This window comes from Dunckerocampus dactyliophorus, chromosome 17, assembly GCF_027744805.1.
Source record: "Dunckerocampus dactyliophorus isolate RoL2022-P2 chromosome 17, RoL_Ddac_1.1, whole genome shotgun sequence".
NCBI lineage: Eukaryota > Metazoa > Chordata > Actinopteri > Syngnathiformes > Syngnathidae > Dunckerocampus > Dunckerocampus dactyliophorus.
In genome coordinates this window covers 13403854-13428776 of record NC_072835.1, presented here as the reverse complement: position 1 = coordinate 13428776, position 24923 = coordinate 13403854, and the positions used below count along the sequence as shown (strand labels likewise).

Below are 24923 nucleotides of genomic sequence, written 5' to 3'. Positions count from 1 at the left end.
AATTAACCGCTGGACTGAGATCAAGCAGCTTTTTCAACACGCACTTGAAACGGCAGTGAGAAAATGCTGCAAACAAATGCAACTATTAACTGGCGTTCATATGCATAGCGCACTGACCAGGTTAACACTTGCTGCCCTTCCAAGCCTCTTCTTCCTGAGTGTTGTCTTCTCATTGTGACTGTTTGCAAAAGCTGCTTGGATGTACATATTTTATTTTATTTTACTGGTATACCGGTTCATGAATGCATCATGCCTTATCCCAACATAAGATGCCTCCTTCAATGTTTTTTTTCCTTTTTGTTGTTAAGGGGCAAACAACAATCTGCTGTTTGTTTCATCATTCAGAATAAATGGACTGGTACACATACTGTACATTGAATGATAGAGCTGTCTTGTCAGTTACTTCTGCTATTTTCTTTACTGTTGGGTATCTCATTCAATGTAACCTTTTCTTTTAGATCACCTGAGCCATGATTGTTCACCAATGCCTTTTTTAGGCCTGCTATTGCATGTCATCACTAATTGGAGGCATTCATGGATGGGTTTTTTTAGCCTGAAGCAATTGCAACTGTTGACCGCCAGTGGGTGCTATTTCTCTGCACTCTGACGTTGCTGGTATTGATACACAGCTTTTCCCTTTTACGGTAGAGTTTTGTTTATGTTCTCCTGTATATTTCTGGATTAGAAAAAGATTTAATATGATTTCGTTTGGAAAAACAGGCCCCGAAAGGCAACTTGCACATCAATGTCAGCATTTCATTTTCCAAGTAAGTGCTGTGTCTGCAGCATTCCCTTAAGATATTTGTGATGCATGAATTAAGAGTTGTCCTTTTGACATTTTCAGTACCAAGCTGGAGAGCCAGGATCCAAAGGAAGATGAGAGACTGATTAATCTGTAAATGTGGTTTTCCCTCATCCTCCTTTTCCCTTCTTGGGTGGTTCATGTAAGCAGTCTGCCTCCAAGCATGCATCCTGATCAAAAGCAGTGTAGAGAGGTGTGATCTCAGGAGCACCCAAAGGGAGCACCTTCAAAAAGAGCTAAGAACATCAGGTGAGTGTCTCCTGCATTCAATTTGAGTCCTTGAGTGCATTATTTTTCCACCTATTGCTTTATTAGGCTTTCCCCTTTTGCTTGTCTTATCAAATTCCTGCAGTGACTGTGTGTGTGTGTGTCTCTCTCTCTCCCCAGCTCCCTGCTCCATTACTATATTTGTACGTGTTTTTCAAACACTTGGCCAGTTGCTGCTTCTCTGTCCAGTTTACATTCTTAATACTTAAACAGGCTGAGGGCCCAGGAATGTGTGACTTGTGTTCCCCCCTCGCCGCCGTTTTATTCACTCCTAAATAAAATCGAGATAAATAATCCACCTTAAATCTCGCCTCAGTGATGGAGTCAACACCTGAAGAGGCACCCGTTGTGCGCGTGACCAGCGAGAGACTTTCTTCCATTGAGGATGAGGAAGTTCTTAACAAGATGGTGAGCAAATATAGAACCCATTATTGGGTACACTAATCAGCTGTATCAACGGTTCCGTCTTTATGCTCAGTGTTTACTTAATTTAACTAGATGTGATGTTAGCATCGAATGTAGATAAATCTTGCCAACAGTGCAGCTCTACATTTTTATTTCTAGAGAAGTGCTAGATAAATCCAAGTAATTGTTTTTATACACAAAGGTAATTAAATGCATGTGTGTGTGGGTGTATACATATACAGGTATATAATATAGAGGTTCTAAGTAGAGCTTCAAAATGCAAAATAAAGAAGTAGGTGTGTGACGTTTTTATTTTATTTTATTTTATTTTTTAGCAATTTATTGCAAGGAACCAATAAAGTGAAATAGGCTATTCATCAACTGATCAAAAATTTAAGACCGTAGCTAGAAATAAACCAAAACCCCTCTAAAATAGAAATAAAATGTTAAAAAAAAGGACTCGGTAATGAGTAGATGCTCCATTCTTGTTAATCACCTGAAAAAATGGTTTGAGCATGCTTGATGCCGGTGTTTCCAGGAGACTAGTGGGAATGTTGCTCCAGATGGTGAAGCTGGTTTAACAGAGGGCATTCACTGTTTGGAACTGACCTGGGACTTACCTTGCAATCCATCCCCATACGTTCACAATTGGATTTGAGTCGGGGGAAAACACAGGATCGTCCGAAAGAGTGACGTTATTCCTCTGGAAGAAGTCCTTTATCAGAAGTCATCTATCATAGCGGCCATTGTGAACTGCAGTGTTGTCCTGTTGCAAAACCCAGTCGCAGATGAGGGCCTTCAGTCATGAGGGTTGCCCCCTGCTACCATTTGACGCCCCTGCACACCTGAAGCTGCATTGTTCCATTGAAGGAAAAAGCACTCCGGATTATGATGGCGTATCTCAGGTGGGATTTCCTTGTCATGCCAGTAACGATGGAAGCCATCAGGACCGTCGAGGTTAAATTTTCTCCAATTTCTTCTTTATGCACTTTGAAGCTCTTCTTAAAGCCCCTGTAAGATCCAACAGTGCAATATGTAAATTCTTGCAATTTTTCAACTGGTTTCAAAATTTTAATTCTAATTTTGAATGTGTATAAACAAAAGCACTCAGCCATTCAAACCTCACACCAAAGGGACTGTTATGAATTATTATGCAGTTCTGTATTACGCTGACATTTTATGCTTTTTTTTCCCATTTCATTTGTTTATTTAATATAGGGACAGTACATATTAATTAACATATACACAATATATTAATGTGTCACATTATGGCCAAATGCTAGTTTCCATCTGTTGTTGTTGAGGTAGATGTACAGAGGAATCGAGTAAAAATAATATTACATAAAGTGTCGTAATATATTGCACAAAGCCCAAGTTAAAGTGCTATAGAGTATTCCACATTGCCCTTTTAAACAAAGAAATTGAAGACGCCCAATCTTGGAACCGAAATTGGGCGTATTCCTATTGCAGATTACGATCATATGTGACCACACTAATTTGTGCGGGGACAGATCTGATTACCTTTAAATGTATGGTATTTATAAATTATTGCGGACTTGGGGTCAGTGAGGAGCGAAACAGCAAAAATGGTCAGGTTTTCACACAAAGATTTGTTTGTTTTTTTACAGGGTTGCAAATGCCAAATTCCAAATAAGTGCACACATATGCCAACATGAAAAAAGGTTTTTTTTTTTTTTAATTTTTGCAAATGTATAAAAAAATAAGAATTCAAGTACAGTACATAAGTCACACAGCGTTTGCTCTATACTTTGTTGATGCAACTTTGGCACACTTCAATACGTTCCTGTACACCAGACTGTTATAAGATAGGCCAATTCAAGCAAAAACAATAATTACATTGATCCAAAAATCTGTATTACTGTATCTATGCATCTTCTATGCCACTTATCCTCACTGGCGTCGTGGGTATGCTGTCAAATTTCTGTCAAATTTGTCTTATTTGAGAATATTGTTAAAAATAGGTGTCAAGTGACTGTATGTGCATTTATCAAAGAACATGACAATTCTTATGACAACTATGATGCTGGTCTTTTAAACCTCCGATAGAACTGATGTGGCAATTGTGATGATTTTCAATACTTATATGACAGAACAAGTACAAACAACCAAATGGAAGCCCCGGTGGCAGAAGAAAGACCAATGCTAGTGCAACCTGCTGAAATCCAGGCTGTAAAAACTAAAGCGACTCACCTACCCGTCTACAGTGGTTGCACCAGAGAGTACTACAGATGGAAGAAAGATTGGGAATCTCTTCAAGGACAGGAAATCTGGATCTGCGGAGGTTTTGAAGCCTCACTTGATAGACAGTATAGATGAAAGGATAATAAAAGAGTTAAGACTGACATCTTACAGTACTGGTGAAGAGATATTCAGAGTGTTGGGAGACAAGTATGGGAACAAAACAAATATTGTTATTGAAATCCTAAGAAGTGCAAGGACTGCATCCAGTAAAGGAAGACAACCCAAGACAAGTCATTGAGCTCATCAGGAAGGTAGAAAAGGTCCTGACAGATTTAACAGAATAGGGAAATCCTGCTGCAGCAGAAAACCCACTCAACGTAGTATCAGTAGAACGCAAACTACCCAATTACATACTGAGGAATTGGCTAAAATTTCAGATGAAACCGGAAAATGGTGTTACAACTTCCAACCAATTCAACAAGTTATTAGCATTTCTAAAGAACCAAGAAAGTCTTCTTGAACAAATCCATCAAGGCAATATGCATTGCTTGAGGAACCCCGATCTCTCCGCTGAGAAAAAACTAGCAGTTACCAAGACATCGACCTCACTAAGGGACCCTGAGGGCTCTTGTATCGTGTGCGGGGAAGAGCGACATCAAGACAAGATCTTCTTCTGTAGGAAGTTTAGGAGGTTTGGTCTTCATGAAAAAAGGGCGGCTGTCGCAGATCTACGTGCCTGCGAACCGTGTCTGAAATGCCACAACATCGGGGAGCGGTGTGAAAAAACATTTCTCTGTAACAGGGAGTGCGCAAGGGACCATCATTACTTCCTCTGCCCAAGAAAGGAAAAGGGCTGCGAGAGGGGAAAAGACGACGACATCCTTACCTCTCACAACTGCCTTGAAGAAGTCAACAAAAACACCCAAGGGGTTGAGAGGATCCTGCAGGCTGGGGGGGGGGTTCCTCAAGCCTTGGGTGCGATGAGGTCAAAGTGGGAGGAAGCTGGACAACGACAACCCCAAGCCAGCAGAGACTTTCATCCTCCCGAACCAGCTTAAGGACGATGACAGCAAAGCTCTGGGAGTAGGGGATCTTGTAGAAGACGACCAACTATACTAACTATATAATGGCAGCCATCAACTTTTTCAAAGGAAAAAAAAGAAAATGAGAACTGAGAAACGGGGACAATCTTGCAAAGGACGAAGTGCGGGGCGACACGCCAAAGCCCTTGACAAAAAAAGAACCATTGTTCAAAATATTGTTAAAAATAAGTGTGTCATACGTGTATTTATCAAAGAACATGACAATTCCTATGACAACTATGATGCTGGTCGTTTAAACCTCTGATAGAACTTATGTGGCAATTGTGATGAATTTCAATACTTATGTAACAGAACAATGACACACATTATTACACATTAATACTTGTACAAAGTAAACAAATGGGAAAAGTATCATTCGAGTATCTTTGTCACAACTATTGAAATGATTGTAACAAAAGAAAACAGGAGAGACCACAGGTATGTGACGGCTGTTGTTCCCAAGTTACAAACTGCATAGTAATGAGTAATGATGCTATTCCTCTGATTCTAAGGTTATCAACCTGACCTGTGCTCCTGTAAATAGTTGAGGTGAAATAGTTGAGGTGTAAAATAAATAAAATCTACTGGAGTTGAGTTGATAAAGCGTCCTCTGCAATCTTCTCGGCCTTCTCAAGTTAAGGCTGGTGAAAGTCCTAAAGAACTGACATCACAGCTGCCTTCGGAAGCGAGGCCGAAAACACCATTTCATGCAATATTGTGTGTGTTTTTAAGATGGACAACGCTGCTGATTTTGAGGAGCGGCGACTCATCCGTGCTGCGTTGAGGGACCTGCTCAAGAAAAAGAGAGGTTGGTATAAACTCTGGCAGGAGACATCTATTAATATCCTAAAAACAAAAAGAAATCGCCTCCATGTCTTCTCAAGACAAACGTGAGCAGGAGCGAGCGTCCCGGCAGCAGGACTTGAGGCAGCAGCAGGGCCTGAGCAAAAGAGGCGGAGGTGGAGGAGTTGCTGGCATAGGACGAGCAGCCATGAACCAGCAGCCTACAACACAGAGTGACTCACTTTGACTAATAGTTATTACTTTGCAAATCTTGTTGACAAAACATTTGATTCTTTGCGTTTTTACATTAGGCCAACCTGCCGCCTCTGTGACAGCAGGAGGGTGAGTCACATGGCTTTTTCTTTCCTAATATATAGTTGTATATTTAATACAGAGTGATCCTAGCTACTGTCGTGTTGAAATAAAATTGTGTCATAATTCTTAGTTATTTCCCCAAGTAACTGTCATATGCCAATTTTTCGTGGGTCACATCAAGAGCAGTTATAACACAGCCCTATGAACTCTTCCCTGGCAACAAGGAGCTGCACACTGCATGTTTTTTTTTACAATAAAATGACATATTTAATATTTTTTCCACAAATAAACAATGACGCTGGTTCTGTTCTTGTTTTTTACGATCCCTAATTTTTTTCAGGTCAGTTTAAATGTTTTTGCATTTTTACAGATGCCATGTTGCCCTGCAGGTGCTGTATGTTGTGATGAGGACAACACATCATAGTCAACGTAATTCAGCTAACTAGTCTTATTTCAGCTGTGGCATTTATCTAAGTGGACAGCGCGCCTGGCGATTAATTGGGGTACGACATTTATTAAAACACAGGCCAAAATCCCCTTTTTAAATACACCTGGTGACTAATTGGGCTAACTACTTTTACACTCTTGTGCACTCCTCTCCACCCACGGAGACGATGAAACCTTATGCCTGTTTGGAGGTGAGAGATGAGGAAAACAGACACGCATGCACATGGAAATACATTGAGGCTGGCAAAATTATTGAGTTCATTTTCATTTATTGTGTGACTAATTTATTACTTATGTCCCAGGGCTTGTGCCTATGTGATGTTTTTTTTTTAACAAGAAATTTTGTCACATTTTAACTTTGCAAGATCTTGTGACACCCCTAGTAATTACAATTCCATTTTTTTCCATTTAAAAATAAATGCTACAATCCATGTAGGAACTGTTTGCCAAAGTACCAATTTTTTAATATGAAAATGTATATAAATAATTTTTAGAGATTTTTTTTTGTGGTCTGGCATCGATTAGATTGCCTCACTATTGGAGGAACTATGGCAATTCTATCCTTTTCATGTAAAAGTGCCACTTAAACACAACTATGGTCAGACTCATTATAAAGCCAAAGTGATTGAATTTTGTCCATCTGCATTTTTATTTCTTTGGCCCTCAGCAAGGCAGGTCCAACTCAAGCCACCAGCCAGAAATGTCCCTCCTCTGCAGTCCCCAATGCTAAAAATGTCAAACAGATGCTTCTGGACTGGTGCAGAGCCAAAACAGAACCATATGAGGTCAGTATGTCCCCTCTGTGCTTGGTTGTGACTTATTGCTGCTCTCTGCTCAGCTGCATATTCTGCGTACTGTACTCATTTTAAGGGGGTGGACATCCAGAACTTCTCCTCCAGCTGGAAAGACGGCATAGCTTTCTGCGCCTTGGTACACCGCTTCTTCCCTGACGCCTTCGAGTACTCCGTCCTGAACCCTTACAAGCCTAGAGACAACTTTCAGCTGGCGTTCAGCACAGCAGAGTGAGCTTGAGCTCCCCATGCCACCATCTTGTCTATGTGTCTATTCTGACGGTGTTTTCTGTGTGCAGGAGGCTAGCAGGCTGCCCCCCTCTGCTGGACCCTGAAGACTTAGTTGGGATGAAGGAGCCAGACTGGAAGTGCGTGTACACGTACATTCAGGAATTCTACCGCTGCCTGGTTGAAAAAGGCCTGGTTAAAACCAAAAAGCGTGCATAGGCTCACTGGATGACAAGTACCAACCGCCATGATCAATACATAATCTATACATTAGCATTACATAGGAGAAGATGACAACATATTTACACTGTTTGTGTGCCATCATGTAAAATACAGCACACTTTCCATTGCAGATGCAGTATTTGAAGGTACTATAAAGAAAGAAAGCTTCACGCATAAAGTAATTACTATCGTGGTTGGTTTGTCAATGTGTGTGATTGAAATGAAGGTGAGATCATGACCTTATCAGCATCATTAACCCACAGACACTAACAGAATAACCAGAGAAGCTGCATTTGTGGCATTTGGCCACTAGATGGCAGCTAGTAACAGTAAGTACAATATAATGTGATCAATATATGAGAAATGACTATTGTTTTATTATATCTGTAGCTTGCAGTTGTTTCAATATTTTGGTTCCCTCATTTAGAAGGGTGGGACGAAATATTAGCGACAGCTCTCACTTGTGGCAATATGCAGTTCTTGAGAGTGGAATAAAGTGAAATATAGCACGTGGTAATGAATGATTTCTAGACTATTTCATTGAACGGGACAAAAATGCCACAAATGATTTTTGTACAAATGTATAAAAAAATAATAGGTGAAAAAGATGAGTTTCAAAATGTATGAAGTTATATTTTATTATATAATACGATGCACCATGAATATAGATTCATATTTTTAATTTATTTTGATATGTTTCATGTTAAGGAATATTTGTTTATAAATTAGATACAATTATAATGAATATTATTTCCATGAATATATATTGACATAATTTCTTTAATCAAGTTATCACACATGTATTTTAAAATGTATTATTTTTTTGTCATACAATATCGTGTTGTGTGTAGGGTACATTTTTCGAGATTAAAGTTGAAATTGTGGTAAATTGATCTCTCTACTATAAGATGTTTGCGTCATAGATGGAAGAGGGAGGTAAGTGGATGACGTGCAGGATGCTGCATGTTACAACATTAAGTCGGATGATAGCCAGCCACCATCATCTGTCAAACAGCAGAAACATGCGCGCGGTCACATGACCGTCCGCCTCCCGTCCTGTCCCGACAACCCCGGGTGGCGTGCACATCCTTCATCAAGACCTGACTGGACTCCCTTTGATGGCGCAGGCTGGCGTGCATGCCACAGAGGAAAGGTGACCAATGATCCACCGCCACCTTGACGGAATTTATCAGCTCAACTTCACCTTGGAGGAGCAGCACGTATGAAAGGTCGGACAATTCGTTTTTTTATTGAAATATAACAGCGGTGGCAATGCTCAGTTTTGATGCTGATTTGCTCTTCCTTTTATAAAGGGAAAAACAAGACCCTCATTTGCATATCATGAATAATGTAAACGCAGTGTCATTTCTGGTTGCTTAGAATAACAAGAGTAGCGCTCGTCTGTCTGAGCTCAGCTGGCAGAAAAAAAGAGGTCAGGTGCTAATTAACATTGCACAGGAACAGACCAGAGGTCCAAACTTTGCAGACTCATGATGGCATCATCAGTAGGGATCATTAATGTGAGGTGCAGGTGCTCAGTGACGTGCATCAAACAACACAATTTCAGCCGAGTAGCAGTGCCCCACCACATCCAACAGATGGCACTGTAGTGGTAAACAGCTTTATATTGCCTTCTGCATTTCGAAAACGTTTAGTGCAAAAATGGTGCGTCAGAGTCTTAGCAGAGGACACATTTTAGCAATTATTCATCTGTGCATTTCACACAGATCCCAACCAAGTGGGACATTTGACAATATGAAATAAGGTGGAAGTGGAGTCTTACGGTTCTGATACTACCTCCCAAGTCGGGAAGTTGCCGGGTCAAACTCATCAACCCAATTTTGTGTTGATGCTTTTCACGCAGAGCAGCGACATCCATCCATTTTCTATACCGCTTCTCCTCTTTAGGGTCGCGGGGTCATGCTGGAGCCTATCCCAGCTGGCTTCGGGCGACAGGCGGGGTACACCCTGGACGCCAGCCAATCGCAGGGCACATATAGACAATCATTCACACTCACATTCACACCTATGGACAATTTGGAGTCGCCAATTAACCTAACATGCATGTTTTTGGAATGTGGGAGGAAACCAGAGTACCCGGAGAAAACCCACGTACACACGGGGAGAACATGCAACTTCCACACAGATATGCCCAAAGGAGAATCGAACCCAGGTGTTCCCCATCTCCAGGCTGTTACTGTGTTGGCCAACATGCTAACCACTAGACCACCGTGCAGCCCCAGAGCAGCGACATGACAAAGAAAAACAAAGAAAAAAGCCAGCTTTTTAAAAGGGCTAGTTGCTGCCGCCTCTCCCTGTCCGTCCTCTGCTGTGTGTTGCAGCGGAAACAGCGTAATGAGCAACATGGCATATATTTACTCTGCCTAGCAACAAGCTCGGCCCTTCTTTCCCAGCGACCTCGTGTTTCCCGTATTTTAACTTTCATGGGGGGAAAAAAAATCCTCTTCTGCTCTCAGTCTTTCCTCATTTTCCATAAATTACCCCTATTTTCAAATGCAATTTGACTTGGTTGTGTTGTTTTACATGTTTTCAGAAAAGTTTCATGAGCATGACAGGTGTATTTATTTTGCTTAGCAACAAGACAGCCATCCAAACATATAAGTCATGTGACTACAAAAAAAATAAATCCAAGAAATTCTGTTTACTTTCTAGCTACAGCTACAATGTTGACACGTTGGTTGTGTGTTTATGTAAACAATCATGCACTGTTACATTTAAGAGGTTACAACCTTCAAAGGCCACATTCCAAGCACGCTGACATCATACACTGTCTCAATGCTACTTACTATCGTTCATGGCCAGCCATATTTAACGATTCTCCTTCTGTTCTTCACAGGCTGATGGATCACATGCAGCAGAAACACACCACCGCCAACTCATGTGGTCCCAAGGTGCAACCCCAACCCTGTGTACTACCCAAACCTGGTCCAGTTTTACCTCGAGGGCCACCTCTGATTAGCCCATCAGGGACTCTGCAGGACAAGCAGTCTGGACTCAACACTCTCACAAACCAATCAGGCCGCATCAAGTCCGGGTCGGGTATAAGTCGACCGAGACCCACCTCTCTCGGAACTAAACCTGCTCCGAGGACTGTCAGAGTCCCAGCTTGTCCTGCCAAGGACATAGATTTGATCCCAGTTTGCATCTCAGGACCTCAGAATGTCATTTCTCATTCCCCATCCGATTTCTCAGTCCCTCTTCAAATTCCTCAGTCCTCTTCCTTGAGCCCGAATTGCAGCCTCAGTCCTCAAGCCCCTGCCTTTACGACACGAGCGCAGACGGAAAAGACGAGTGGAGATAACAATGACTTCAGGTGAGACACTTAATTACTCCTTTATTGAAGCCTGAGTGTTTACAGTATATATAATATAATATATATTTTATTCATAACATAATAATGCTTGGGTTTAGTTGACACTATTCATTTAATTGGTGGTAAGTTTTAGTAATATTTATGTCCTGTATAACAATATAAATCAAAATATATATACATGAAATATATATTATATACATTTATATAAATATACATACATTTTCCACTTGTACATACAGTACTTTCATGGGGGGGTTAAAAGAAATAAGTAATGTTAGTTTTAAATGATGGCCATGTTTATATTTTACTTCAGTAACATTTTCAAAATCTCTAATCATTATCAGAAAATGTATAATGCTGATAATATAACTGCATTATATTTGATTTGAACATTTCCATTGTTATTACCTTTCTTTGATTGGCTAGGATAAATCACATGGTTCTACCGCCTTATAGTGGGGTATACGGCAGCTAATTGGTTTGCAGGGTATGCTACCAAAACGGTTCCATGATTTTTGGTTGTTCTCAGTAAAACAATGTCTGCTGTTTTGTCCCCGCCACCCACCCCCCCGTGTGTTATGTAATGACGTGTACAGCAAATGCAGGGTCATCGGGGGGCGGGGTAAAAAAAAAAAAAAAAGGAGGGATTAATTGCACTTAACCACAGCCTGCTCCAGATTACACAGTACTGAGAGCTAATGTCAATGTCGTCTCAGGGTCCACATCGCCACATGGAACGTGGGTTCGGCAGTGCCACCAGATGACATCAGCGCTCTGTTTGGAGAAAACGTGTCAGATGGTAGTGTTGACATGTTTGTCATTGGGTAAGCAGCAGATCCTGAGCCAGGAAAGCCTACTCCCTCATCTGTCGCCTTCCTGCTGACCACTGTTTTTGTGTGTGTCCTCACGCTGTCTTCCAGACTTCAGGAGGTCAACTCCATGATCAACAAGCGGCTGAAGGATGCTCTTTTTTCAGACCAGTGGAGCGAGCTTTGCATGGACACACTCAGCCCCTTTGGATATGTCTTGGTCAGTCAATGAGGGTTTAAGGCTCATACAGGACACCTTTTGGATGTCGATATCGCGATATTGCACATATTCCTTATCTGATTTTCAAGTATGTGTAGTTGGATACTTAATGGCGGGTATAGCATCATCATATGTGAATTGTTTAAAAGACATTTAATAGATATTGTATGGATTATCACGCAATTGCTGTGTTGTTGGCAAAATATTGGAATAATATTGTGTTGTGTATTTCTCTGCAACTCTCAGCTATTATTAATATTGATCATATATACCGTTTATTATATCATCATAGTTGAATGCCCCAAAAGTGGTATAATTTGGAGCACAAGCAAAAAAACATCACCAGTGATATGGCAAGGACCCAACCCGCACTCTCTGCCCAGCGACTATCCAACACATCTTGACCAGATACTGTATAGGACAGGCCTCACACAAGGCCTCTACACCCGGAGATACAATCAGGTCCTCAAGAGTCTGGCAGCAGTCCTTGAGAGCACGAGGAACACCATCAACTCCTTGCCCCTGAGAGCTACCAATTCCTGTGCCAACATTAATTCTAGAGGTACAGAAACGGGGGCCTGCACGGTGGCCGAGTGGTTAGCATGTTGGCCACACAGTCAGATCTCCGCTTGGGCATCTCTGTGTGGAGTTTGCATGTTCTCCCCGTGCGTGGGTTTTCTCTGGGTACTCCGGTTTCCTCCCACATTCCAAAAACGTGCATGTTAGGTTAATCTGTGACTCTAAATTGTCCATAGGTGTGAATGTGAGTGTGAATGGTTGTTTGTCTATATGTGCCCTGCGATTGGCTGGCGACCAGTCCAGGGCGTACCCCGCCTCTCGCCCAAAGTCAGCTGGGCGAAAGTCCAAAGTCCAGCATACCCCCATGACCCTAATGAGAATAAGCGGCATAGAAAATGGATGGGTGGGACAGAAACAGCCTCACCACCCCCTTACCAACCCAGAAACTGGACAGTTAACCATGGCCCAAGATTGGAAAATGCTAGTTGATATTGGCAAGCAACTAATCTTTCCCCCAGAGATTGCAGCCACCACCCACACTCAGGCCAGACTTGGTGCTATGGTCCCCTTTACTAAAGGTGGTCAATATCATAGTGCTCATGGTCCCATGGGAGGATTCCACCGAAAGAGCCTATGAACAAAAGAAACTGCGCTACACAGACCTGCCAGCAGTTGCTCAACAACGAGGATGGAAGGCCGAGGTCTATCCAGCTGAAGTAGGATGCAGAGGTTTTGTGGCTTCCTCTAGCATCAGGCTCATGAAAGACCTTGGTATCCATGGACGGGCTCTGCGACAGACAACAAGATCAGGATCAATCTCTGAAGCGGCCGAAAGACGCAGCCAGTGGCTATGGATCAAGCGCAAGGACCCTTGCTGGGCTCAAAGCAGAGGGGGACACACCTGGGACGCCAGGTGTTGCCGATGAGCTCTCTGGAGGTGTCGTGGGCCTATCATCAAAACACCAATGAAGGAGGCTGCCCACCTGACGACCACAATGAAGTTTGCAACCCACCTCCCTTCCTGCCCTTACCCAAAGATAGGGCGTGGGGGGAAGGAGGGAGGTTGAGTGACGACCCGGTCTGGCAGGGCAGTGTTTGGTCACAGGTCGGGATCTCACTCCACCGCACACCCCTCCCCCCACCTTCCAGGCACTACTCTACTCACGATTGGGCTCAGGCTTGATCACACTGTAGTTGACCACCTTTGATGAGGGTGTATAGTGTTGAAAGGCCCAAACACCCTCACCATCCACGCCTCCGCCAGTACAGGTATTAGGTCACATGATTGTTTGAAAAAGTCCAAATTATTACACAAATTTGAATTCACATTTTTAGAATGCCGATAAATGAACCTTCATGAGTGTCATTGCTAATTCTTGTACCCGTACTACTATTTACACTTTTACTATGCCCAAATGAGTGTCTAGTCATGCAGTATTGTATGTATTTTTATGTATTTTTTCCTTCTGTGTAGGTGGCGTCCCAGCGAATGCAAGGAGTCCTGCTGCTGGTCTTCTCAAAATTCTGCCATCTTCCATTCCTCCGAGGCGTGCAGACACAGAGTACGCGTACAGGACTTGGGGGATGTTGGGTACGTGCGGTGCCGCTCTCCGTCTTTATGACATTGCAGAACTGGTACTGCACATCTCAGTAGACAGAATTAGGACGAGGAGGCTTCGAAAGGTGGTCCGTGCCGGCAGGTGCTTGCACGTGTGGCTGCATATGTCAAGAGTGTGACCTTCATGACTGAGTGTTGATGTCAGCAAGCGTTACAACAGTCTGCTACTGCAGTCTCCTTCTCTTTGAGGTCAGTGCAGCAGCAGCAGGCGTCTGGCCCACATTCTGCTTCAAAAACAACAGCATTAGACCTCTGCCAAGCTTTCAACATTTGTCACCATGCATAGGAAGGCTGTATTTGGCTGCTCCCGGACCTGCTTTTACTTAATAAGATGCTGTATAAGCGTGGAAAACTACATCCTAACCTTTACATAGGGAGGACAGTCTGAATGGGTTAAAAGGGATTTTTTACGTTTATTTGACAAAATTACCAAAAGAAAATGCATCTACAGCACAAATTATGCCCAAAAATGTGATAAAATTGGATAGAAATTGGACAAAATCTTGTTTGACATTATAGCTCTTGACCCTGCAAATTTAAAGCAAATTTCATTCAACTCAGACAAATATAGGCTTGTTAATATATATATATATATATATATATATATATATATATATATATATATATATATATATTACACACACAAATGTGAATGTATATGCAGGGTATATGTGGATAATCAATATACTGTAAATATGGTATATAAACAGAAGTTCATAACAATAAAACAAAATAATATAAAGTATGATTGTTCAAATATATTGAAATAAAGAAATACGTCTAATAAAATAAACACATGAAAGTAGGACATTTAAAATGTAAATTGTGTTTTAATATATACATATAAATGATAAATTACAGAAATTTTATTATAGAAAAGGGAAATATATGTAAATAATAACATTTTTATTTAAACATTTTCATTTTTATTTCCTTTTTTTTATCTCTTTGTATTTGTATTTTATGTGAAAGCGTATTGAAAGGCACTTGTAAATAAAATGTATTACAAACATTCATTAATCAGGCCACATTTCATAGAAATGTGCTTGGAAGATTAAATAGCTACTGATAACGGTACAAATTCAGGTTGACATTTCAAACGATAGGCAACACAGGAGATATATGGATAGAATGTTAATCCATTATATACAGTATATTATATACTAAAGAAAAATACAAACGGTTGTATGACTCGATCAGTCGTGAGGATTAACAAATACATTTAATGGAACTGTACTGTAAAGAATTATTTTCATTTAAAATATCCAGGTTGAAAAAAATAATATCCGAGCATGGCGAATATGGTGGTGTTTAGCGTGATTTTTAAAGCCGGCATTATGTGTCCTGCAGGGTAATAAAGGCGGCGTGAGTGCCAGAATGGCGGTGTTCGGCCACCCAGTGTGCTTCCTCAACTGTCACCTGCCCGCTCACATGAGGAACCTGGAGCAGAGGATGGAGGACTTTGAGAGCATCCTGCAGCAGCAGCAGTTTGAAGGAGGAGCTGCCACCGGGGTGCTGGATCATGAGTGGGTGTCTCTTGATATAACAGCGTTTATGCAACTTCTCTTACAACGCTGCGTTTGTCCCTTTTGCCCTTTTAGTGTTGTCTTTTGGTTTGGGGATTTGAATTTCCGAATCGAAGACTATGACATCCATGTGGTGAAATGTGCAATAGACAGCAATAAGCTTCCTTTGCTGTGGGAAAGAGATCAGGTGAGTTTTGTGCACTGATCACCAGCGGAGGGCGCTGTTGCACAAACTGACTCCTGAAGTCACAGAAATGCTTCGTTGTCATATGCATTATGTAAGGGCCGTGACACACTTTTGGGCACCCGTCTTAATCGAAAAACCCTTGCAACCTTTGTGAAGTGTTGAAATAGAAGACAAATAAAATGCTAACTTTAGAGGCTCCTTTGTAAGTATGAACATCGCAATAATATGTATACTTTATCAAAACTAGAAAATAATATGTATACTGTATGAAAACTAGAAAAGCACTCGGATAGTTCCCCCCATATTGTGATTTACACCATAAATATTAGTCCTATTAGTCCTACATTTATTTTATCTACATATCCAGATTCCTTGACCATGAAACATACCATTAGCAATGGGATTCATAATGATATCAATATTAGTTCAGTCGTTATTCACAAAAATCGCATTTTGCGCAATGGCTGTTTTCTTTTGTATCTAGCTGCATAGCTTTTGACGATACAACAAATCCGTTGGCACACTCCAGATTCCACACTGTCTTGGCTATACAAGTACAGTACATAATGGTGTTTATTGCATGTTTATAGCTTCATTTGCTGCCATCCTACGATGAAAATTCCAAAGGTCCCCTATTTTTTCATATTCTGGTTCATAGTATCTGGAATTATTCCATTATCTGGATCAGTCTTTGGTATTTTGTAGAACCTGTTGGAAACTTGTCCTGTATTTTTTTTTTTTTCGCAAGTGCTGTGACCATTTTTTGTAGAGTTATATACACAAATGCCGAAAATGATCCTATCTCACAATGTTAAAGAATCCTTCAAAAACGTTCTGGATCCAGACGGTGATCCGGATCACCCCCAAAATGTAATCAGTTCTTCCATATCCCATTTCCGAAAAATTCATCCAAATCCATTCAGAAACACAAACAAACAAACGCTGGCAAAAACGTCACATCCGCGCTTGCTCTTGGCGGAGGTGATAATCTGTTCCAGGGTCAAACTCTTGCCATCATAAAACTTTATTAACTGTACAGGCAATGTTTTAAGTCACATTTGCGTTGTTTATTGACTGTCATGCAAGTGTAAAAATAAGTTAAACACTGTTAATGATATGTCAGTAATGTCATGTTAATAACAAAAGTATTGGGACACGGCTTCATAACCTTAACCTAACACCATGTGTGGATGCTGATTCTTCTTCTGGAGTAAGTGTCACCAAAAAAAGCCCAATAAAAAGCAAACTCTAGAGGTTTTTCGGGATGGATGAGGTTTGCAGGATACACACTAAAAATAACATAATGTTCATGTGTACTGTAAAACGGTATAAAAATACTATGTGCGTGTATACATAATCTATGAAGTGATGTCGTGTTTGTGTTGTTCTCAGCTCAACATGGCTAAAAACACAGAATCCATCCTGGAAGGCTTCCTGGAGGGGCCGCTACAATTCCCGCCCACGTATAAGTTTGACGTGGGCACACACACCTATGACACAAGGTCATAACCTCAACCCCAACACAAGTTTTCATGTCCAGATAGTCTTTTACTGAAGCTCACCACGGTGTTTTTTTTTTTTTTTCAAACCTCATTTGTCTCAGTGCTAAAAAGAGGAAGCCCGCATGGACCGACCGTATCCTTTGGCGCCTCCGCCAAAAGGGCTCCCCAGTTCCTACCCACAATGCAGCCCTGCAGAGGGGTCTGACCTCGTGGCTGGGTGGTGCCACCGAAGTTACACAGCACGCTTACAGGAGCCACATGGCCTTCACCATCAGTGATCACAAGCCTGTGTCTGCGCTCTTCTCTTTGCACGTGAGTCACTTTTTATTTCCATATTTCATTCTTTTTTGAATCATTCGTCATTCCATTTTACAAAATATTAGAAGTACACTATTAGGGAATTAGTGAGACAAGATTATTTCACACGAAGAAAACTGTGTAATATTACAACAAAGAAATACAGTGGTGCCTTGGTTAGCGTCATTCATTCGTTCCAGAAGGTCACACTCAAACCAAAATGGACTCTAACCAAGGCAAGTTTTCCCATAGAAAATAATGTAAATCCAATTAATCCGTTCCAGTCACACACAAATTTTAACACGAAACACACTTTTACCTAGTTTTGCAAAGAGGGAGCGGGAGGAAAGGAACTTATGCTTGTCGAGCTATCCTTTTTTTTAAACTGTTACTGCACTCATGTGGCCCAAAAAAATATACGCAGAGAGGTCTGTTAATGACTTTTGAACATGCACAGTTTTGCATTCAAGAAACAATCCCACAAACACGACATATGAAATGGAGAAGTTTTTAACATAATTTTAGCAGTAGTGGACACCCTTGGCAAACAACCACGAAAAGGAGGGATGGAAGAGTTTGGAGGCACGTTTGTCTACGCTTGCAAACTCGCCATGCTATGCATGTCTGCAGGGTCCATTGTTTGGCCGTTTCATTCCAGAATGTGTCTTACAAGCTGCCGTGGGAAAGTGTGAAGAAAGTATCAACAAGATGATCAAAGATGGCTGCGTAAACAAACCAAGCACAAATACAACAGTATGTTACGCGTGCCATATTGCACGCTAACCAGGTGAACGAACGCAAACCAAGGCAAAATTTTAGCACAAATGTTGGCTGTTAACCAAAAAACACGCTAACCGGGGCAGACGTTAACCGAGGTGCCGCTGTACTAATTTTGCATGAAAAGGTTTTTCATTTTACACAAATACATAATATTACAACAACAAAAAATGTAATTTTAATTGAATAAATGTAACGTTACAACAAAAATATTAATTTTACAAGAAAAATGTCATCATTTTAGATGACTCTGTAATATTAGAACAAAAATACTCATTTTTACAAGAAATCATCATTTTACACTTTGATAAAACTATCTCAGACAGCAAGGCGACATTGAAATAACTATGCTGAATTTTCGGGCTTCAATGTCGATTTAGAATCAGTTTGCACCCACTGCTAACACTGCGACAACGTTGATTTCCTAACCATAGACAAGTATGAACATTGAAACCACGCTTAAATGTCAACAGAACTACAAATCAACGTGATTTCAACAACATTTCAATGATGACAACACATGAAGTCGGGATCATTTAATGCTTCAATATTCAATACCAGCATTTTAATTCAAATCCTACTTGATCTACAATCAGGATGTCATAGGCTTAAAAGATACATGATTTTCACACATACTTTTATAGCAGAAATTAAAATAAAATGTATTTCATTTCATTCATTGCCAGGCCCAAATCCTCCAGTTGGATCTGGTGCATAGCAGAGACACTTTCCCACTGCTCGAGCAAAAGTATCCTCATTCATAGAATTACCAAGCTGTTGGGTGAGGGCATCTGAAACGAAAGCGCAAAACACACAAAGTAAAAACATAATATGTTAGGTTAATTGGCGACTCTAAATTGTCCATAGGTATGAATGTGAGTGTGAATGGTTGTTTGTCTATATGTGCCCTGTGATTGGCTGGTGACCAGTACAGGGTGTACTCCGCCTCTTGCCTGAAGTCAGCTGGGATAGGCCGCAGCATGCCCCCGCGACCCTAATGAGGAGAAGCGGCATAGAAAATGGATGGATGGATGGATGGATCTCTAATATTCCAACAAAAAATATAAATTTTACAAAAAAGGTAATCATTTTACATCAATAAATCTGTTAAATTACAAAAAATAAATACAAATTTTACAAGTAAAAGTCATAATTTTACACAAATAAAACCATGTAATATTACAAACAAAAAAAAAAATTTTTTTTTTAGTCATTAGTTTATGAGCATAAACATGCAGTCTACTTCTTCTCTAGTTCCCCTTCAGGGTGGACATGGCCCTGGTGGAGCTGCACGTAAACAAGGAATGGAGTAAAGTCTCCGACGCCACAGTAAGATTGACGTTGGCATCCAATTATCATCGCAGCTCATGGGACTGGGTCGCAATATACAAGGTAAAAATCTGTACCTGTTGTTATTCTCCCATAATAGATATGATTACGTTTGTACAATGTAATCATTTATGCATGTGCGTGTGCACAGGCTGGATTCAGACACCACAAAGACTACCAAGCTTATGTGTGGACCAAGGGAGAGCACGCAGGGCAGGTGGGACACCTGTTTCATCATTCATTCTTTTTCAAAATGGACCACTGGGATCATTCCTGCTTGTTTGCTGCTTGCAGGTGTGCTTTGCAGAAGAGGACTTGCCTAGAGATGATGGTGAATACATCCTAGGCTACTACAGCAACAACATGAACAGCATTGTTGGTTTGTCATCGCACGTACAGGTACGGCTGCCGTGATGTTTCCGATGAACTTTGCATGGGTTGTGGATGACCTCGGTGTATCCCGCTGGTTGTCTGTGATACTGTACGAGTTGTGCAAAAACGCAAACAGGTTCCAATAAAAAAGAAAAATTGACGAGAGCGATATGATTCTAACACAAACTCATAAAAATGCGTATGTCATCAGACTGAAGATCACATTACCGCACTGATAAAACAATAAAATATTAATAGTTAACCTTTATGACAAAAGATAGAATATAGAACGTACAAGTGTGGGTGTGCTCTCTGGGTTTGTGGCGTCAGTGAAACTGCTGCGGCATGCAGGGTTTGGTTTTTGGATGTTTTTTAGGCAAGGCAAGTGTATTTATAGAGCACCATTCGTACACAAGGGAATTCAAAGTGCTTTACAGAAAAGAAGGGGAAAATCACTTGATAAAATCATTCTAAACCCATTACATAAAATTCCATAAATCATTCCATAAAACCAAAACAACTAAAAATGAAGAGTGCAGATGAAATACTTTCATTTGCATGGTTTTAATAGAAGTGTTTTCAGCCTGGATTTGAACATTGCCAAAGTTTAGGATTGTCGCACATCTTCAGGAAGACTGTTACAGATTTTGGCAGCATAAAACTGAAACGCATCCCCACCGTGTTTAGCCATAGGTTTTTAACATAGGAAATAATGTGTTCCAGGGTCAAACAGTCCCCATCTTAAAACAGTTATTAACTGTAGATAATGTTTAAAGTAACATTCTTAAGTATCATGCAAATATAAACAAAAGTTTACCACTGCTGCTGGTAAAAACGTGCAAAAAAGTGACACCATTCTTTGATGTTTGCTGAACTGAGCTCTTGTCAGTTTTGTGCAACTTCCAAAGCATATTGTGGGTTTTTCCCAGTAATTCCCAATAATTTTGGTGGAGTTCCAACCCCGAAAGTGGTTGACTTTTGTAAACCATGCACCTAGCGACTATAGGAGACCCGGTGGTTACCTGAAAAGAGGCGTTAATTCCAGCATTTATTTATGGTGTTAGCAAATTCCTTCATTTTATCCGCAGATCAAGATTCCCATCTACAGCCCGTCCGTCCACCGCTCAGACAGCACTGACGTCAGCTCAGAAGATGACAGCACCTTGGTCCTCCTGGCTCCCAACTCCCGCAGCCCGAGCCCCAAAACCAGCAAGCATCACTGCCGCCACCGTCGCAGCCGGAGCCCTGCGGTCCCGGCTCTCTCCTCCAACCCCCTCCCTTCCTTGCAGGGCCTCAGCCTATGTCCCCGCTCCAAAGACACACGTAGCCTCTCACCCGGTTCCGCCTCTAAAAAGGAACGCCTGGTTTCTGCGGGCTCTGTCTCATCTCCGGCCATCAGCCCGCTCAGTCCCTGCAGCCCTGTGTCTCCGGGCAGCGGTGTTTCGGCACCGGAGGCCCTGATTGCTGCAATGTTGGGGGAGCATAGGCCTGCTCATGTCAGCCCTACGGGGGTCAAACACATGGGACATGGCGGGCAAAGCAACACTACATAAAACATAGAAAATAGGATGAGAATGGTAGCGTGCAAACATTCCACGTTGTATCTTACACTGTGTTTAGGTGGGAGTCGCATCTCAGTTACAAGTGCTTTTATTGGCTCCAGTGCTCGAACATGTAGAAACACACACCATTGATCAGTGGAGATGGGTTGGAAACATACAGACACTCCAAATATGGACTGACTGCTAAACAGTACGGATGACATCAGGTGATTCATATCAGTTTAACATGGTAAAGTACACCATTGCAGCTTTGTGAATAGACCCCCTGTGAGTGGCTATCCAGGCTAATGTGATTGTTTCCTCGTTTGCTTTAAAGGTCCCATATTATAGTATGTTTCACCAATTTTAAATCATTTAGAGAGGTGCCACAATAGTGTATTGGAATTTGCCTAAAATCTACCCTCGATGTTGGAATTGAGACAGTTTAAAAATGCTTTTAGTAAGCCCAAATGGGAACATGGCGTTTTGTGTGTCTGTAGCTTTGATGCTAATGTTTGTCCACGCCTGTCTCCGACAGTGTGTGTTTCTAAGAAGCGCAGTTGTGTACCTCATCCACATTTGCATTGTACTGCCGCACTTGTCCGACGTAATAGATGACATACTCACATGCAACAACGTAACATTAAGGAGTGAGACAGGAGGACACGAACGTTAGCAACGCTATCATACCTATGTGAACTACAGTGCTAGAATTATGCTCGCATTTAAACAGCAACATCATGCTAGGTTAGCCTATTAGGTGAAGAAAAACAAAATGATCGATCTTACAGCTCTCACGTCTGTAGCTGTCTGATGGACAGTTGACAGAGCGCCAGGCTTTATTTTAAGATGTGTGGCAAAGCCTGCATTTTTGTTCAAGTGTTCAAGGCGGGCTCATCTAGCTAGGGGCGGGTCAGATGTCCATAAGGAAGGACGTTTTTGAAAATCATGAAAAGCCACAACTTCAAAACGGGCGTTTGAGCGTCTCTTCTCACAAAAATGCAGCCAACACGTGAGGGAGATGATTGATTTTTCTCACATTTGACGCTCATAAACACATATTACTGCAATAATGTCATTAAAAATGATGTTTTGGATAATGAGGGAGCTTTAATTTTTTTTAAAAAGGGTTTTATTTGTCTTTTCTAGCCTGTGTGAATGTGGTAATAAAGGCTAACACGAGTACTTCAAAAAAATGCTCTACTGTGTTGCCCAATGCGGCATTACATGATTTGACTCACATAGCAAATTGCGTGGTCTAAAAATCAGTACATAGGTGTTGTAAAACGCAAGTCTATAATTTGAACCTTTGCTACGGTCACCAGATGGAAAACAACTTGCTATCACATCTATAAACTTAAGTGTCCACATAAAGAAGATCTACAGAAGAACATGTGAGGCTTATCTAGAAGTTTTTCATCAAGATTAAATCACCATAAGCCTTAGCGAGGCTTTCGATTTTGCTCCGACACAAGGCAGAAGGAAAACAAAAGAAAAACCATACTAAAAGTTTAATAAGTAAACCACAATTGTTTTATTGACTGTCCTAGATCTTTTACTTGTACTTTCGATACAGTATTTATGTCATCCAGCCTCATTAAAAAAAAATTCCAACAGAACAATTCATTTACCTTTATAGTTATTTAGCATCTATAAAACCCCCTCATTGAAGTATAAATATTAACCAGAATAAATACAGATTAATTAATAACGCTGACTAATATGTAACTCCCAGACTTACGTGATGCCCCCGAGTGGACGTGAGCAGCATGGATGATGACATCACAGCAATGTCTGTCTTCCGATTGGACGCTGTGTGAGTTCTAAGGTCTTACGGCCATGCCACAACATCATTGCTGCCCTTACCATGATCTCTCTATTGATTTCCTTGCAGCAAAAGTTCACTTGGCAAAAGTTCCACTACATTATGTTGCTAGTTAACAATTTCTATTTTGCAGTCAACTAATGTTTTTGTTTTTGTTCCACTAAACATCATAAAATATGCCCCCTCGGGGTATGAGCGACATAGACAATGACATCACAGCATCGTCTGTCGTCTGATTGGACGCTTTATGCAAGCGCTGTGCTCTGCCAGCGGCAGCCATATTGTGTTCTGTGATAAAGGTGGGTGATACAGTCATCCCTCGCAATATGGTGGTTCGATTGTCCCTCACTATGTTGCATTTTTTTCAGAAATTAATAAATACTATGTGATGTGTTACATTGTAACTTGAATGCATGTTCAAATAAAATTAAACCATTACCATTTGCTGTTTTGCAGGAGACTCTGGTCTATTATTTGTTCAAGTATATTGTAATACAAGTGATATGTAGTATTCTGGTCACTAGGTGGCAGTAATGACACAAAACATTGAGATATTACCTGATATTACATTACCTTAACACTGCATGAAGTCTGCCATGGCATGTCTGACCAAGAAAAAAAAAAGTTCTCCTCCCATTCCGTGTGGAAGTGGTAAGTTTTTGCCTTCTTAAGTTTAAAAGAAATAAATGTGAGTCTAACTGGTTAGCTCACTAGCTTGTTAGCTCGCTAGCCAGGCCGTCTCAAATCCCTGTAGCATAAGAGTTGCACAATGAATATTAAGACTGTAAAGGTGACTAAAGGGGTGTTATTTCATGTCTCCAGGGCTCTAATGTTAAAAACCGTCTTTAGACAGTCATAAATGGGTCTGGAACCAATTAACTGCTATAAACAAGGGACAACTGTACTACACACTTTGGTATCGATTGAGTACAAAGTAAATGCAGGGCCAGTATCGCCAACACCGATATTTTACAAGATCATTGAATGATTTTGTGATTTTTGCCTTTAATTTGTTGATAGTGATTATTATAGTGATCAGAATAAAACACTGGACAAAGATTTTAGGCAAGCAAAAAAATGTATCAACAAACTTACTTGAGAACAATTTAATAATATTTAATACAACAATATAAAACAATGTAATAATATGAGGAAATAAAAATGATCCCCTTTTTATTACATAAAATAGTTCGAGCAAAATAAAATCAATGTAAAAGAATTAAACAAAAACTACTATTGGCTCTCATTCAAATCCTTTTTGCCCCAAAAGCCCACGTGTCCAATTACTTATTTCCTGAGTTTGTAAATAATATAACAGTATATTAAGATATCCAGTATATTTGAATAACATAACAAAAAATACACAGATAGTTATAAAATATAAAATAAACATAGTCCAGCCCTGAAAACTATACATCCCATCACGCGAGTACCGACCCGATACAATTATCCTGATAACATCGATATTTGGGTCTATCTGCCTAACTGTAGTAAGTGCTATGATCTTCCGCCGGCGGCCATTT

The 24923-nt window shown here is 40.8% G+C and overlaps 2 protein-coding genes across 4 annotated transcripts; both read left to right on the top strand.

Moving 5' to 3' along the window:
- The first annotated feature begins 123 nt into the window (after positions 1–123).
- smtna (smoothelin a) lies at positions 124–8243 on the top strand. Of its 3 annotated transcripts, none has more exons than XM_054756752.1 (9): positions 124–767; positions 845–1051; positions 1386–1477; positions 5491–5566; positions 5619–5774; positions 5853–5883; positions 6971–7088; positions 7174–7325; positions 7394–8243. In XM_054756752.1, exons 3-9 carry the CDS (start codon positions 1388–1390, stop codon positions 7539–7541), a joined length of 771 nt encoding a protein of 256 aa, XP_054612727.1. In that variant the 5' UTR covers positions 124–767; positions 845–1051; positions 1386–1387; the 3' UTR covers positions 7542–8243. The 3 variants fall into 3 exon arrangements, with proteins under 3 accessions (XP_054612727.1, XP_054612726.1, XP_054612728.1); XM_054756751.1 differs by having other exon boundaries at positions 1190–1477; XM_054756753.1 differs by having other exon boundaries at positions 1190–1477; positions 5643–5774; positions 7394–8240.
- Positions 8244–8504: 261 nt separating this feature from the next.
- On the top strand, positions 8505–23860 carry LOC129170410 (inositol polyphosphate 5-phosphatase K). The gene is made up of 13 exons (XM_054757908.1): positions 8505–8773; positions 10402–10878; positions 11595–11702; positions 11799–11907; positions 13901–14017; positions 15395–15570; positions 15646–15757; positions 17150–17259; positions 17361–17571; positions 19588–19725; positions 19814–19879; positions 19957–20061; positions 21123–23860. Exons 2-13 carry the CDS (start codon positions 10406–10408, stop codon positions 21585–21587), a joined length of 2190 nt encoding a protein of 729 aa, XP_054613883.1. The 5' UTR covers positions 8505–8773; positions 10402–10405; the 3' UTR covers positions 21588–23860.
- The last annotated feature ends 1063 nt before the right edge of the window (positions 23861–24923 follow it).